This window comes from Haliaeetus leucocephalus, unplaced genomic scaffold (genome assembly GCF_000737465.1).
Source record: "Haliaeetus leucocephalus isolate CR32 unplaced genomic scaffold, Haliaeetus_leucocephalus-4.0 Scaffold92, whole genome shotgun sequence".
Taxonomy (NCBI): Eukaryota; Metazoa; Chordata; class Aves; order Accipitriformes; family Accipitridae; genus Haliaeetus; species Haliaeetus leucocephalus.
Window position 1 is genome coordinate 2,868,538 of NW_010972528.1, and position 16,157 is coordinate 2,884,694.

The following is a 16,157-nucleotide window of genomic DNA, read 5'->3' on the forward strand; positions in this document are numbered from 1 at the left end:
GGGCTCCGCCTCTCCCCCCCCCCCCCCCCCGGAGCTCTCCTGGCTGCCCCGGGCCCCGTCTGCGTGAGCGGGGTGATTCGGGTCCCCTCCTGATCCGGCGTTCGTAAGGTTTCTCCCAGCGCTTTCAGGGAGTCGCAAGTAGGTGGAAGAGAGAGAGAGTCAAAGCTCGCCTTTCTCTGTCGCTGAAAATACTAACGTACGAGCTTTAAGGATTCCCTTGTAGCATATAGTCTCAGCTTCAGCTTTTGCACGCTGAGTTGTGCTTTGGTTGTCAGCTTGTATGCTTTCTTTTACTCGTTTACCTTGTTTTGTCTTGCCTTGCCATCTTAGGCTAGTCACTTATTTAAATAACTCCTAAAAGAGGAGGCAGGGGTGTGCTGATTGTCACCTGAATATATGTCAGGTGATAGCGGCATCTTCAACTCTGCGCTAATACTTAGCATAAAGACTGTGCTTTTCTCTACAAACTCTTTGTAAACGTGAGTTGAATTTCACAATTTCTTTGTGTTGTTGCTGGGTTGCGACATTATAATGGAGAAAGTAAAGTTTTTGAGATGTTTTCTCAGGGTTGGATAACTAGTATTTCTCCCCCGCAATGATTTGTATTTTTTTGTCTCTCTGAGAGGTCCTTCCCTACCAGTCATTGCTCTATTTACTGCAATGAGAAAGAACTTTTCCCCCAGCTGATGGAAATTTGGCTGGTGCTCAGCCCATGACGCTTAAATGTACAGTTGAAACTCAGATGATATGGATTCTTAAGATGACCTGTGTTTTCAAGCCGATATTGGTAGTCCTTAAAACTCTCAAAAAATACTGCAGCTGCCACATTTTCCGAGGGATTGTTTGAGATGTCAGCATTGGTCTCTTTCTCTCAGTTTTCCAGCTTTGCTCTTGCTTTGTCTAAAGCACAGTTAATGGTAGTAGTAGTTGGGCTAATGTAAACAGGGCTCTGCGTGGCAGCCGTCTGTATCTGCCAGAACTTCCGTTACACTTCTGCTGCTGCTGTTGTCACCTGTGACAGCAGGGGGACAGGCTGTTCCTTAAAAACACTGTTACACAGCTGCCATGAACTTGGGTCACACCAAAGGAGTGGTGCTGCAACGTAGAGTTGTTTATACGAAACCCATCAAACACAAAGGGCTGTTTATGCTGCTGTGCCTTCAGAGGCAAGTACAACTCAATGGTTCCAGCGAGCGTTAGAATGGCTTTTGGAGGCTAATTATAGTACCTCAGGTCCCACCCTTTGAAATCTTGGTGATCTCCTTATACCGCTAGCAAGTTACTGTGCTCTCTCAGCTCTGCGTGACCTTCCACGATCCTTTAGTGCCTGTATTACCTGAAGAGAGATGCAATCTCAAATTATATACCCTGACAATCTTCATAAATACGTAGTACCAGCTTCCCCCTGTTCTCCTTATAAAAACAAAAAAAGGGAAGAGAGAAAATGATTTTCATTTTCCCAAGAACCCCCAAAGAAGCCCGTTAATGCAGTCGCATGGTTAAAATTACATATTGTCTCTCTGTCTATGTGTGTGTACACACATGGATAGATGTGAGAGAGGAAACTCAGCTGTAATTCTTGGAGTAAACATAGCCACCACGTGATGTGTCTAATATATAATTAGCATGACCTGCTGGTGTAGAGCAGGAGGCTGACTAGGTATTAAGATACTTAACTTTGTCCTGCGCTAGCGATACTGTATGAAAATTGTCCCTGCTGATAAAGCTGGTTCAGCTGTGTTAGTGGTAGCGAGGTTGGAAGCACCGGTGTAAATGGGATTCTCGCTGCCAGCGGTATTCTACTCATCATTTGTTTAGATCTGCTCTTAGCAGAACTAATGGCAGTATTCCTAAACTGCTGCTGACTCTGGCTTCCAGTATTGTGCCCACAATGGAGATGACTGAGGGGAAATGCCAGGAAAATTTTTTACATGAGTTTTTGGATTCTGTTTCTGGCTCCAGTGTTGACTCATTGTGTGACCAGAGCATAAAAAATTTAACTGAGGCTGAGTTTTGTGTTCAATTAGATACCTGTGTCACTGCACCTCTCGGGCTACATTCCTGCCATTTTAAAGGAGAACAATTAAATACTTATTCTGTAGTGCCTATAGCTGTATTATTAGCATTTGAGATGTATAATTTCTAAGGCATACTTGCATTTCTCTTGCTTTTTATACTTTCTTTTCCTACTAAGTTTCACTTGTCTTTATTTAACATGTTACAATTCATCTTCTCTTGGATTTCTTGTATTCTTCTCTTCTAATCTTTATTCACTCCTCTACCCTCCTGCCCTTCAAGACAGTCTTAGTATAGGCTAACGCTTCAAGCCATGTTGTTCATGACCTGTGTATGTGAGAGGAGTGACTTGTGTCACTTCTGTCACTCCAGCATTTAGAAAAGGGAAAAGTTTGTGGTAGGAGAGTCCTAGCGCTGATCTCTGTGGGTGTTATTTGCCATGGCTCAGTGTGGTTGACTATCTGATGTGCTGGAAACCATGTTTGCTTCCCTATTCTCCCTGACTGGTGGGCAGGGGAAAAAGAATTCTTTGTTTTCCTCTTTGACTGCAAAAGCTGCCAAATGTTGGGGAAAAGGGGGTGGGGGGGGGTGGGTGTGTGTGTGTATGTGTAAAAATAACCCAGTTTCTTTACTCCTCCTTTGGCTCTCTGCTAATGGAGGCAAAGCAAGGATACTGGCTCTTTCACGCGTGTTTTAAGCTCTCCAAGAACAGTTTGCAGAACCCAAGTTGCTCATGGTAGCTTTGCTAAGCAGCTGCGTGGCAAAATCTGCTTGATTCTCAGTTGCTGAAAACTGAACAAAATCATTCCATGTCCATTTGCTTGCAGCTTGAGAAAGCTCTGAGTAAGAGAGTCACATGAGCCATCTGTTTGCACACTTACCCAAGATTGCATCAGTTTACATCGGACTACAAACTGAATTTCGTGTCTGTGCTCACTTTTTTAACCACATGCTTTTTTACTGAAACCTTACCTGCTTCTGACACTTACCATCAGCGTATAGATTCTGTCAGCTTGTTTGCTGGCTTTGCTTGATCCTTTGCCACTTGTTTTTTTTAAAAGAGCTCATGGTCTTGCCTCTGCAAGTCTCCTAGGAATACTGACTTTGAAAATGGGTTTTATGCTTTTAAATCACCTTTACTTCTTTTGGAATCATAGCTTTTACTATGATAGAAGTGTGAAACTTTCACAGCAGCATCTTTTGGCTTAGCTTCTTGCTGTTATTTACGTTTCTGTTCCACTTCGAAAATACTACCTAATGCATAATAACTGTCTTTTTAAAAATCAACTGCTTAGACTACAAGGCAACTGCCATTTCGTAGACAATAGGAAACAGTGCTGCTTTATTGTGTGGCTCTCTGCATTTTAATTTTATTACCATTATTAAAAGAATAATTATTCTTTTTGATTTCATATCATCTTCTGGTGTATAATTTCTAGCTGCAAAAGAAAAAAATTGTTTTCAGGATTATGGGCTAATGTGAAAAACAATTTCACGGAAACAGTTGTATAGGGTATTTACAAGTTGAATTACAAATTGAATCGCTGTAGTTTTAATCTGTAAGCCTGTTTTGCCAAAACTTGATTTCATAATTGCAGAAAACCTGCAATGTGTGGGCATGACAGGCATGTAGTTTAGTGCAACAGTGAAAATAATTTTTTTCTTTTAGTGTTATGCTAGCCTTACATCAAAGTAGTACCTATGGTGATTTAGGCATGAGTGTGATTTTTATATATGTGTATATATATATATGGAAAGAGAGAGGGAGTTTTCTCACTTTGCTGCTGTAGATAATGTCTAAAAGGTGCTTTGGAACATGATGTATAGTCTGAGTTTGAGAGGTGTGGCTATTAACTAAAAATGTGAATGCCTGAACTGTTAACTAAATAAAAGTGTAGGTCCCATGGTAAATTTTCCCTAATCAAGGCAACCTTCTTAATGTTTAAAAACTAGAAATAGAAATAGAGAAGAACAGGGCAAGGAATGTAAATAAAATGTCAGATAACTAATCTAAATTGACTTGCAGCAATTAGTAGGGAAATAAAACTTCACAATTATGAGCTCATAACCTTTCTTTATAAATGCCTGCTTTGAATCCAGGAACACGATCACATTTCATTTGGAAAGGCAACAAAGGTTTTAAGTGTGATAAAGGATGAGATGGTGGTGTGGTGCTATTCTTTCTGCAGAATCAGCTGTTTCATTCCACTTTCAAAAATTTATGGCTGTAAAGATAAGATATACACTGAAGAAAAAACAACAACAACAAAAAAAAAGCCCTTGAAATTGTGTTAGCGGGTGAATGACTATTTAGTGCATTACTTCAATTGAACCAAATTGTTTAGCACGTTTATCTTGTCTGTAAACTGAGAAGATAAAGTTCCTTCCTTGACACAAGTGTAGCCCTATCAGCAGCTAATGTGGCCAGTTAGGTCGAAGGAGAATCATTGCTCCGTTTTAGTATTTGTATCTGTCTTGTACAACTACTCAGTACTTTATCAATCTTGATAAAGGGTATGCCATAAAATGCAGTCCAGGAGCCTATTGAATGTGTATAGGAGTGCTCTAGCCAGCTTTAGTGGAGTTTGGTATAGGCTATTTTATCAGTTACTGGATTGTTCACCCCAAAAAGCAGAAAATTTTGTGCACGGATTGAAGAAAGATCTGTGCATTTTCTGCCTGAACTTTGCTATTTAATTTTGTGGCTAGAGATAATTTTCTTTCATATATGCCTAACAAACTGATAGACAAACGATGACTTTTCTGTTTAAAAAAGACAACAAAACAAAACAGGCCTGTGCTGATACCATGAGTCAAGTAGGCTTATTTGTTGATTGCATACCTTTCTGTTGTAATGTACTGTTTGCTGATGACGGCTCTGTTAACTCACCTGTAACCTTTCTGTTGAAAAACACTGTTAGCTGGTCTCCAAACTGAAGAAATGCAACTGTTTTTATTTACAGGAATGCCATTGGCTCAGGCTGTAGCAATTCTTCAGAAACACTGTCGCATTATCAAAAACGTCCAGGTTCTCTACAGTGAGCAGGTGAGTACTGCATGGTCTGTCTGGGTCATTCACCTCATTGTGTCCCAGAATTAAGGCATTAGGGGGTATATTTACTACTGCATCGTGCTAACGTGTGTGTTGTATGAACTGTGGAGCTACTTGAAATTGAATTATGCCAAATTAATTACCACCACATCAGAGCTGTAGCTTCTATAATGGTTTCACATCAAGTGTAATAATCCTCAGGACATTGCAGTGATTTAACAGGTGTCAGTTTTGTATATGCAGTGGTGGGGTAGTATTGTTTTTCCTTTAAGAAGGGAAATGTTCTATAATTAGTTGGATAACTTAATTCTATTCTTTTTACATTATCATTGTCAAGTATTTTTGAAGTACTGAATTGCTCATTACCTTCTGCTTTCATGTTTGGTTCAGAGGTGATGAACCCCCTAAGAAGGCTTCCACACTTTCTCTCTGGATCTGCAATTTTGTCTGCAGAAAGTGGATGCAATAATTTAAACCAGCTGTAGATGTTTTAAACATTCTTCATAACTAAGCATTACGTCCCTAACATGTTTGACTTCCACCAAAAAGGGGACTAGAAGTGAAACCTTTCTGCTAGATCAAATAAAATGTGGTGTATACCCACCTTTACTTTGAAGGAAGTGGAAGGGAAGAGGAGATAGGACAAAGGAGTATTGTGACTCTCCAAATGTGTATTATGTGAAATGCACGTTAATCAGAAGATCATATTCATATGCTGTAGATGACAGATCTTTGTAATTTATGGGGTTTATGATGACTGAATTGCAAATTGAAAATCTAGCTCCTTGTACTTAAGGCATGGGAGCACCTGTCTGGCAGTGAATGCATTCCTTGGTTTTTGTATGCTTTTGAGGTGTTAGTTTTTCTTACCACAGTGCATTCCGGAATTATTTCCAGGTTTGTTTGTATAAATTATGAGATTCCTGTTCCTCCCAGGTTTGTAGAATCACAGAAGGATTAGTGGTGTAGTGCTAGAAAGCAAGGTATACTGCTGCTTGGCTTTTTATGCCTCTTGGAAAGCTACATTGTGCTTGACCATGTACACTGAATTTTCTATCTGGAAGGCAGGGGAGGGTGTAGGGTTTTTCTCCCCAAGCTGTAATAAATGTAAAGATATTTTTAACATCTGCGTAGTGCAACAAAATAGTAGTTCTCAACTTTGTGGAATAGTAGTGCTGCTGATATTTTTTCTGTATATTATTCCAATTCAGTGCTTGATACCGGTGCATTTTTTTCCATATGCCACTCGGGGCCTGCAGTTGACTGTCTGGCTATATCCTTACCCTCATGCAGAACATCATGTACTTCATTGGCAGCTGAGCACAAAGACCTGCTGCTGCAGCTCTTGGAAGAGTCAAAGCTTTAAGTAAGCTTTGCCATGCACAACTTTTATCTAGCTAAGCTATACCTGAGCAGCCTTCATATCTTTCCTCTTTGCTTTCTAAAAGAATGCCTTTGAGCATAGTGATCAAATGTTATTGAAAGTTGTTGCATCTAAATTGCTGAATTTCTGATTCTGGAACTCCAGCAGCAAGTATTTCCTTTCAAAAATTTATATGACAATTAAATGCAATTAGATCTGCCCACGGCTCTCTTTTCAATTTGACATAAATGGGATGCCCAAACTGTGCCAAAAAGCTTGATGAACCCTTTTCTGTGACTAAAGAATTTTAACTCCTTTTTGGTCAGTTTAAGTGGGGTACTTAATTGCCTTTGTATGTTTTCCTAAGCCTCTTCCTCTGGATTTGTGTTGATGGGATTGTTCGGTGATTGCAGTTTTTCCTGCAGCTTTGTGTAGATTAGCAGTGTAACTGCACATCTGAGTTGCTTCTGTCAGGAAGGACTCTTCTGTTGCTTCCTGGCATCATCTTTCATTCTTGAGGTTCTGTTTTGTGTATTAAGTCGCAGGAACTAAATTTGGACCCTTGAAACTTTTCTTCTATTAGAAAATATGCCAGCATAGAACAGAAGCTATTTGCTGTAATAATTATCAAGCTTTTCCTCAATTTTTTTTCCCCACCCACTCAAACGTACTTGTAATGCTCTCATTCATTTTGGAATAACCTTATGAAAATTCTACTTAGAAACCAGTGAAATGCAGGGTGTATCCCATATCAGAAGAACTTTGTTGGTATATTTAAATGCAACATGACAAGTCTTTTTGCTCTATCTGTAGCCTTTCTAAATTAGATTTATAAGGGATTTAAAAAAGAGCTTCAGGATCAACATTAGACCTTTTTGTCTCAGGCACATGGCTATATCGCAGTGCTGCTTCAATTCTACGTAGTATCATAAAAGTTTGCCAGCAATAGTGAAGTACTGATGCCATTGTGCAAGGCGCTGTGAAGATTTCATTGAGAAGACAGCTTAACACACCAGGTCACCGGTGTTCAAGAAAAATGAGCTTGAACTGAATCTGCTTCAGGAAAAGCTACTGGAGCGATCAAGGGGAATGGGAAATCTGCATCACAGGGGACTGAAAGCCCTGTGGTTTGTTTTGACCTAGTGATGTGAAGTCTAGGATCTGATTACTTAAATATGTGGTTTGGGAAGGGCTGGGAGATGCATGTGAAAATGCACAAAAAGTATCCAGGCTAGAAGACAGTGCTGATGTGAGAATAAAGAGGTGAGAAAATTTAGGATGAAAATTAGACTCCTGACAGTCAAAACACAGTCCTTCTCCCAGTAGAACAAAGGGGAGAGTAGCAGTTTTTAAGGTACCTTTTGCTTAATTCATAAAAAGGGCTGTATGGTGTGGCTGCCTGCATTAGAAGCCTGTACATGTCCCAGATGTCCCATCCCCATTCTGTCTTTTGCTAGATAACTGCTTGGTGCAGTTCTAGGGCATGAGTATTGCTGCCTGCCTGTCATTCAGCCTTTTTTCTCCTCTGAGGAGACAGTTGTGGAGGGTAGAGCTTTTTGAAGCAAATGTGCTTTAGATGGTACGTGATCAAATAGCGGAATTAGGGCCAATTGACTGTATGCATGGATTGTACCAGTACGGGAGTGAGCAGCTTCCACAGTGTCGCAGCAGGCTGAGATGGCGTAGAGCCTATACAGACACCAGTGAAGCCAGTGGAATGTCTCCTATTGACTCCAGCAGACTGCAAATTAAGCCTTTAGTTGTTATGATTCACAGTAACTAAGGAAACCTAAATTCACAACATAAAGGCCTGAAGCTTTCCTTTTGAGGCCTGAAAAAGACTGTGACACTCTTTGATTTTTGAAGTGGAAAGCCCTCTCACCATCTTTTTGTCAAGTATACACTTGGTTCTGATGTGGGACTTGGTGAGATGGGCTTTTATTATTGTGTGCCAAAAATGCAAGATTGTCCCTGCGTGATGTCTTTGATGCTAAGCTAGGAATGTTAATGTTCAAGGTGGTTGTGTCTGTCATCCTGTTCCCTGTCCATCCCTGCACCTTCCCCCCCCCCCCCCCATTAAAGTAATGGACAACTACCCTTTTGGGAGTTCTTGCAGGATGCAGATCTTACACAGGCACTTCTATTTCTTTTCATAAGGAAACTGAAGTGTTTGAGAGGTTTGGCCAAATGTATTTTCGGTATGCTTATTTGTTGAACAAGTGGTGATTTTCTGAGGCAGTTTTGTTTTTCCAAAGTAACCAATTTATACTTATACAATGATATGTATCTTAACAAAGAAGCCTTGAAATTAAAAGCTTAACAGCTTTTTTTGTTTTACAGTCACCTCTTAGCCATGACCTCATCCTTAACCTGACTCAGGATGGAATCAAACTGCTGTTTGATGCTTTCAATCAGAGACTTAAGGTAATAAAACACCCTTCCTGCAAACAAAACAATGCAAACCAAAAGCCTAGGAGATATTGACACTTAACAGACTCTAAGTATGTGGTTCTTTCAGACATTTAATTTGCCGTATATACTGCTCTCTTGTGATAATGAACTGTATTTCTTCAGTTTGGGGGCTACATCTTTGTTTAGAGGTTTAAGATGCTTTAACCTTGTACTAGGGACTGTAAGAGTGCCACAGGAGTATGATGGTCCAGTGTGGTCTCACTTGTCCATCTTGTCTCGAGTCGCAGCAGAAGCTGCGAAAGGCCATTACTAAAGCTAAGCCTAGGATTTAAAATCAGATCATTGGTTAATTAATGCAAACCAGACTGTTGTTTTCTGCCCAGGTTGTTCCTTTATCTGTGCTGCCATTTTATTTTTGAAAGTAAACTTACTTCCTCCTATTCTTAGTTTTCAGTTGAGTTAGGTTCACAGGATACTTGTGTGGCTAGAGTGCATGATCTCTCCCAGAAAGCCACATTCAGGCCTGTTGTGAGCAGCTGACTCCTGCACTGACTTCCGTTTGTTCTGGATGAGTTTTTATTCTTGCAATTGAAGTCCTCAGACCAGCAATTCTGCTTCTGTGCTTTTAGGTGACCCAGTGTTGATCCGCCTCTCTCTAGGATGCTTTGTGTAATTAAGATGCAAAATAAAGGGCAAGCTGGTTGCTAACGTCCCCTTGCTAACCTTGTTCCCCTTACTCACGTCTCCAATAAAACCAGCAGCAAAACGTCACTTTCCAAAATGTCAGCCTAGGGCTTTATCCCCCAAATGACTGTAAGAGTGTAGCAGCGTGCCATCAGCTGAAACTTGAGCTCTTCATGTACTTTAAATGTATACATAAAATTGAATACCAACCCAAATTAGTAGCTGTTGGAACTACTTATTTCTCTAGTAGTAACCTGTTACACCATGGTACTTTGTATTTTTCTTTTTCAAAATTTCTTTTATATTAACTATAAAAGTACACATTTTGAAGAGCAATTTTCAGTTCAAATTGAGCTCAGATGGGGGACAACTGGGCACTTTTTTGCTAGATTTCAGTTTGTAATTGCCTTATGGTAGTTTCTGTTCATGAAGTCATTCTGTAATAGTGGGATTTTTATTTTTGTCAAGATTTAGAACTTAATTATTCAGATTGTATATGCGAATTTACAATTTTTAAGAGAATATCTTGAAAAGTCTCTGTGTCAGACAGATCTTTATCAGTTAAGCTACACCTGCTGTACAAAATATTTCCAAAATATATTTAATTCTTAAGGAGGCTGAACTCAAAACTGACATAATCAAGTGCATGGCTTGCTTACTGACACTTTTTTGAATGTTGCAGTCTTGTAGTGTTTCTGAAGTGCTGTAAATAGTGTATGCCATGTCTCTTCATCTCCAGTTTTTGAGGGTTTGGCTGTCATTTCAACACCCAGTGTTCTAAGAGCTTTTTTTCCCCTTTTTTTCCCCAACGTTTTTTTTAAAAAAAAAAAAAAAAAAAAAATGGAAAAAACCCAACTCTTTTGGTATGTGTTTCTAGGTTTGTTTAAAAAAATATTAAAAATTATCTTTTCTGGTATCTTGTAGTATCACTTTTCTGGTCTAGTGATACCGTTTGTTTGAACTATGAAGAGTAAAGCTATGTAAATGCATGCAATGCTATGAAAACTTATACTTGTAAAAGTGTTCAGAAAGCTTTCTTTATAGAAGAAATTCTATGGGATCAGTTCAGAAGTGAGCAAGAGGGCTTGTTAAAGAATAGTGTAGGTGTAGAGTAAGTAATGCCTAGTTTTAAGATGTTATGACTGTGTTTTCAGTGTTGCTCAGCAGCAGCAAAACTGGAAAAATCAGGATGCCTTTTTTTCTTTGCTTTGTGTGTTGTTTTTTTTTAAAACACACTTGCTATTAGATTTGGTTGTGAAAGAGATTGAAATACAGGCTACTAAAATGGAAAGTTTTGATAGATCCAAAGAAGTTGGTGCAGGAATAAAGCCAGAGCAATATTCCTAAAAAGTTTCCTCCCTTTTTTCAGGGAGGGGAGGGAGGCTTGTGCATAGTCTCTCTACTCACCTTCAGTAGCCAAAGCACTGCAGGAGATGTTACTAACATGAGCTAACATGAAAGATTAGATCCAGGACCAGGTCCTGAAAACATTGCTATGAATTTTAGCAACAAGGGGTCTCACACATGCTCCCTCTGAGGTCAAAAAGAGTCAGATTTCAGAGTGTTGGTCTGTTGTTATTGCTGGTTAGTACATACCTGAACGTTTTTATGAGTCTTACTCGGTAGTAATTATCAAAACACTGAGTCTGACAAAACATCAGGTTTTACTCATTTAAACCAACTGACTTCTGGCTGTGTAGTAAACCCATCACTGAATAGTCCTTGGTCTTTTCAGTTTTTGTTCTTCTGCACACAGAAAGGATCATGTTAATCCTTCTATCAGTGTAGCTTCTGTAGTTTAAAAAATAAATCTTTTTCTAGTGCTATGGCCTGTTGCAGTGTTTCTTCAATATGTGTCTTTCATGACTTCTATGAGATCTTTTGACTACCTTTAAATTTTGCTGAGTTGCACTTGTTTCTTCCTCTGCTGTTAGTAAAAAGAAATGTTGATGTGAATAGATCTGTCTGAACTGTGGGAGGAGGGCTGATGGCAAATCGGTGCCTGTTGGCTGCTGTCAGGGTGTTTCTCTCATGGGGGACCTCATTTGTGCAACGTGCTATTGCTCATGTACTGCTCCTTTTTGTTGTTCGACTCATCCTTTTGTCTTCCACCACCGCAGCATGTTTCAGCAGAACTTCAGGAGAGTGCCCAATGCTCTCTGGTAGTTGCTGCAAAACTAGATCTTGGGGAGGGTGGTTTTCTCTGTTTTAAGAAACATTTTCTGGAATGGGGGAAAAGATGATGTGCAAGGTCACTAAAAAAAATGTAAAATCATTCCTAGCTTTTCATAAAAGTAGCCTTTGTTTTTAACAAGCTGTGCAGTAAAGGAAACCTGGACTTGTCAAACTGCATTTGAATTAAAATACTGGATAACAAAGTTTTTCAAGAAGCATAATTCAAAGTATATTTATTAAGAAGAAAAATTTGTTTGCTCTTCTTTATGTTGGTTTTGCCAGAATGTTCATTTGTTACTTGCTTTGTGCTGTACTTGTTGCTTATATCCTGAAATGTGTGGGTTTCCTGAGCAAACAAAGTGCTTCAGAGAACTCTTCCAACTTTTTATGAGTCAACAGCATACCATTAAATGTTGATTTTTTTTATTTTTTTTTTTAATTTTTTTGTAAGATGGTGGTTTAAGCTTTGCAAGTTGTTTTATTTAGGGTTATTTGCTGGGCATCTCCCAAAACCAAGACTTCCTTCTTAGCTGATGATATTTTTAGGCTTTAAAGCCACATTTGGTAGGAAGCTCCCTGGGCAATTCTGCTTTATTCCATAACTGAAGAGTGAGGCCTTTCTAAATCTGCCACTGATTTGTTGGAGGATTATACAAAGCATAACAAGTGCTTTACCTTTTCTTTACAGCAGTTATGATGTGTTCTACGTATTTTCCTTTTCCTGCTGACACAGGAACACGTATGTAGGGTGGAAGAAGCTTGTGTTTGACAATGGTTAGTCGCCAAAAATGATCTGCTTAAAGCCCAGTCTAGCCTCAAGATCCAGTAACAGTCACATAAAAATCAATCTTGGATGCACATTTGCAGTAATGTGTTCGGAACAAAGGATCCATACCTAATATTGTCTGCAGAGAGGGGAGCTCCTTGGAATATTCAGTAAGGTCTAAAATATTTAATAAATATCAGAACTAGCTATTATGGCTTGTTCTGATTCTTTGTGGCCTGCTCTCTTGATTGTCTTCTGTAATGCTTGGAGAGATTGCTAGATGTCTTTTTATGTAGTATTGAAATGGAATACTACTACTTAGTCTTGCTGTGTTCATCTTTTACTTTAGAAGGAGTTGGAAGGTTAGAACAGTGCAGTCAGTGCTAGGACTTAACTACCCTGCACAGGCATTCTTCAGGGTAATAAAAGCAACCCAAGGAATGGCCTACTGTTTGACATTCATTAGAGGATTCCTTAATTAGCTAACCTTTGCTATTACTTTCCTTTGAACTTGCTGAGGAGTAATCTTTGCAGAAATCAAGGTGCTGATGTATTAGTGAAAAGATTACTTTCTGCCAGTCAGTGCTGATTTACACAAGATCTGGAGGTACTGTACTGAACCCATCGTTGTTCTTCAGGATTTGTTTCAGATGCGCAGCTGCTGAGTCAAGTTTTTGGAGTTTCATCTCTGTCAATGTGATTTATTCTAGCAGAGTTCTGTTAAAGAGGAGAGCGAGCAGCACTAGCTAGTCTTGCCTTTTGACAAGAATTTGCCTCTGTAATGATTTGCAAATGTGTGAAGTATGGTAATGTTTCTGTTTCCTGTGTTTCAGGTGATTGAAGTTTATGACTTGACTAAGGTGAAGTTAAAATATTGGTAAGTGATTTAAGACCTCCCATGATTGATTAGAGTGACTGCCTTCTCATTTTTTTTTAATCCTGAGTTAATTTTTTCGCTCATTCTTGTTAAAAAACCAAAATAACTGTCAAAAAAGAATGTAGATAATTATCCTTTCTTGAACATAGCACTTGGTGAAATTACTAGTTTACTCTTTCCTTCAGTCTTGAAGACTTCTTCCAATTTAAATGTGGTATTGCTATTAGTAAATGTTTGTAGCATCCGTTCAATATTCTTAAGACAGATTAATTTTGTTTTCTTTTTCAGTGGTGTCCATTTTAACTCTCAGGCAATTGCTCCAACTATAGAACAAATTGATCAGTCATTTGGAGCAACACATCCAGGAGGTAAGTCTTTTTGAGAAGCACACCTAGATTGACAGACTTCTTTCCAGGAAGTCTTCCTTGTATGTCTGCCTAGAGAAATGTGTAGACAATTCTATTGTCAAATGATCTGAAATTGTGTTCCAGAATGGTTGTATTCTTATTGCTGGGATATCATGTAAAATGTACTGTAAGTTCAGTTGTGACTTTAAGTGAAATAGTGAGGCAGAGAGTCATTGGCACAGAATGGTGTGTTCAGAGATCATTAATGATCTGTTTTGAACTGCCAGTACCAGAAAATTGTGAGCTTTGTTGTTGATGCTGTTGTTTTTACACATTCTTATGCATGGTCAGCTCTCAAATGTTCTTAGGGATTAAGTATACCATGAACGTACAGTCATTTGAGCCGATCTCTGTGCAGAGTCAGCCAGGACTGTTTGCTAAGGCTCCGTGCTCTGAGAACGTAGTTATACCCCTGCTAGGGCAGGATCAAGTCTGAGCCTGTGTATAACTGGCTTCCATCTCCCTGTGCCTCCTTCCTGTTACTGGGAGCACTGGGGAGGTGTGAAGCCAGCTGATGTGCAGCACGACCAGAACCAGGACAAGTTTAATTAACCTGGCTGAACCCACTCTGACTCTTGCACAGCTACTTGGCTGTTCACCACCTCTGTAGCAGGAAAAAGACTATCTTTAAGCTCCTTGTTCACATATGAGAATGGAGAGTGTATTTCAGGGGTTTGGTAAGTGATGAATATAAGCTAGTGGTGAAACTTTGAAGAGGATATTTAAAATAAAACTGCTCAGAAACTTTAAAGAAATGGAGCCACAAACTGGCATAACAAGAAAGATGATTAACTCCATATAGGCAACATACCTTTTTTAGAGCATCATTTTCTGTTTTTAGCTTAACCCAGTCCATTTGCAGTAGTCAGGCTGATCCCAAATAGGCTAGTGTTTTTTGTGATTGATGGCGATTGCATATCCAGTCTTTGTCCGTGTTTTCTGCAGACAATCTCTTGCACATTACGGAACAGGATTTATTAACTGTAGAGGGTCATGTGGCTAAAGTAACATCATTGCTTAAAAGCCTGCTGTAGTAGATGAATATCAGATTGAGATAAATGAATCTTGGATTTCTAGCCATAATACTCCAAGGACCAGAACTGGCCTTTTTAAACTTCACTTCGGTCATGATCTTAACGTTTCTTCTTAGGCAGAAACTCTGAGATCTATAGTTAGATCTATTATGATAATAGTATGTATGACAGACTATGTAGAATCTGGGAAGGGTGAAAGTGGTTCCATATCCTTGACAGTGTATAATATTTACTTGTTCTGTGACAGTGGTTTATTTGTAAATATTTAGAGGTGAAGTGCTTGCAAAATTGTGATATTATGAACCGTAAAAATATATACTGAGCTGTAAGCATTGCTTATGATAGAAATAGCATGTTTTATTACTGCATAAAATTCTGTGCAAGCACTTAAAAAACATAGTTTGGCACCACATGTCTTCATGCTGAATTTGCCAGTTCTTGTGCGCCTGTCATATTCAATTAAGAAAACTTGCGCACTTGCTTCAGCTGATGATAGTTTTTCATAACATCTTTTCATCCAGTGACATGTAGATATGAAAATGTATTTATTAAAATATTGGCCTCTTACCATTTCATTAGTGCATTTGCTTATTCAGTTTCCTCACTGGAAATTTGGTATCTTCCATTAGTAGCCTACTTAGCAGAATTAAATGCTCTTTATTAAGCTGCCTGTCATAAACAGTTTGAACTGTATTGTGCAGTGCAAGTTTTTGATGATAACTTTTTTCTTTGTATTTTCTGAAACAGAAAAGGCAAAAAACCAGAATAGTTTTCAGTACGTGGGAGGGATGATGACGGTGTTTTCATGTCCCACAAAAATTTGAGGTGGGGTGGGGAGAGAAAGGTGGGAAAAGAAACCTTCCTCTTAATGTGACCAAAGTACCAAATGCCAGTTTTCATGAATGAAAGTATGACATAACTATCCCTTTTCTTCTCTGTACCACTACTCCTCCAAAACCCCAATGCAAGTCCTTTAAGTGTAAGAGTATTTTGTTGTTTATTTGTGTTAACCACCACTAGAATTTCAAACAAAATGTTGTCTTTTACTTAAAACCAAGGTGGTTGCAGCAGAACTTTCCGGCAACAGGATGCAGTGATAGTTTCAAAACATATTTCAAAAGGTTAGCAACGGTTTTGTGTTGAAACCGACCTTCAGTGAGCAGTTTTGGTTATGCCAAATCAGTGGCTTTAAAAAAGAAGAGTTGTCAGGAAAATTGCGACCATCTTAATTACTTTTTGGCTAATGTTAGTTTGAAACATGGTATTATCTTTGTCATGGGGCTGATTGAAATATGACCACTTTGGAGGTCAATAGCTTCATCCAAGCCAAGATTGTATCCCACATTTCCATGATTCTCTGACCTGACCTCC

At 39.0% G+C, this 16,157-nt stretch overlaps 1 protein-coding gene across 2 annotated transcripts in view; it reads left to right on the forward strand.

Moving 5' to 3' along the window:
* The window catches only part of LOC104842268 (chromosome unknown open reading frame, human C16orf70), a 35,743-nt gene that overhangs the window by 614 nt on the left and 18,972 nt on the right, over nucleotides 1-16,157 (forward strand). For both annotated transcript variants that reach the window (XM_010584500.1, XM_010584508.1), the window contains exons 3-6: nucleotides 4,980-5,062; nucleotides 8,772-8,855; nucleotides 13,302-13,345; nucleotides 13,634-13,713. In XM_010584500.1, the coding sequence (XP_010582802.1) occupies nucleotides 4,980-5,062; nucleotides 8,772-8,855; nucleotides 13,302-13,345; nucleotides 13,634-13,713 (291 nt within the window). The remainder of the gene's footprint in view (nucleotides 1-4,979; nucleotides 5,063-8,771; nucleotides 8,856-13,301; nucleotides 13,346-13,633; nucleotides 13,714-16,157) is intronic.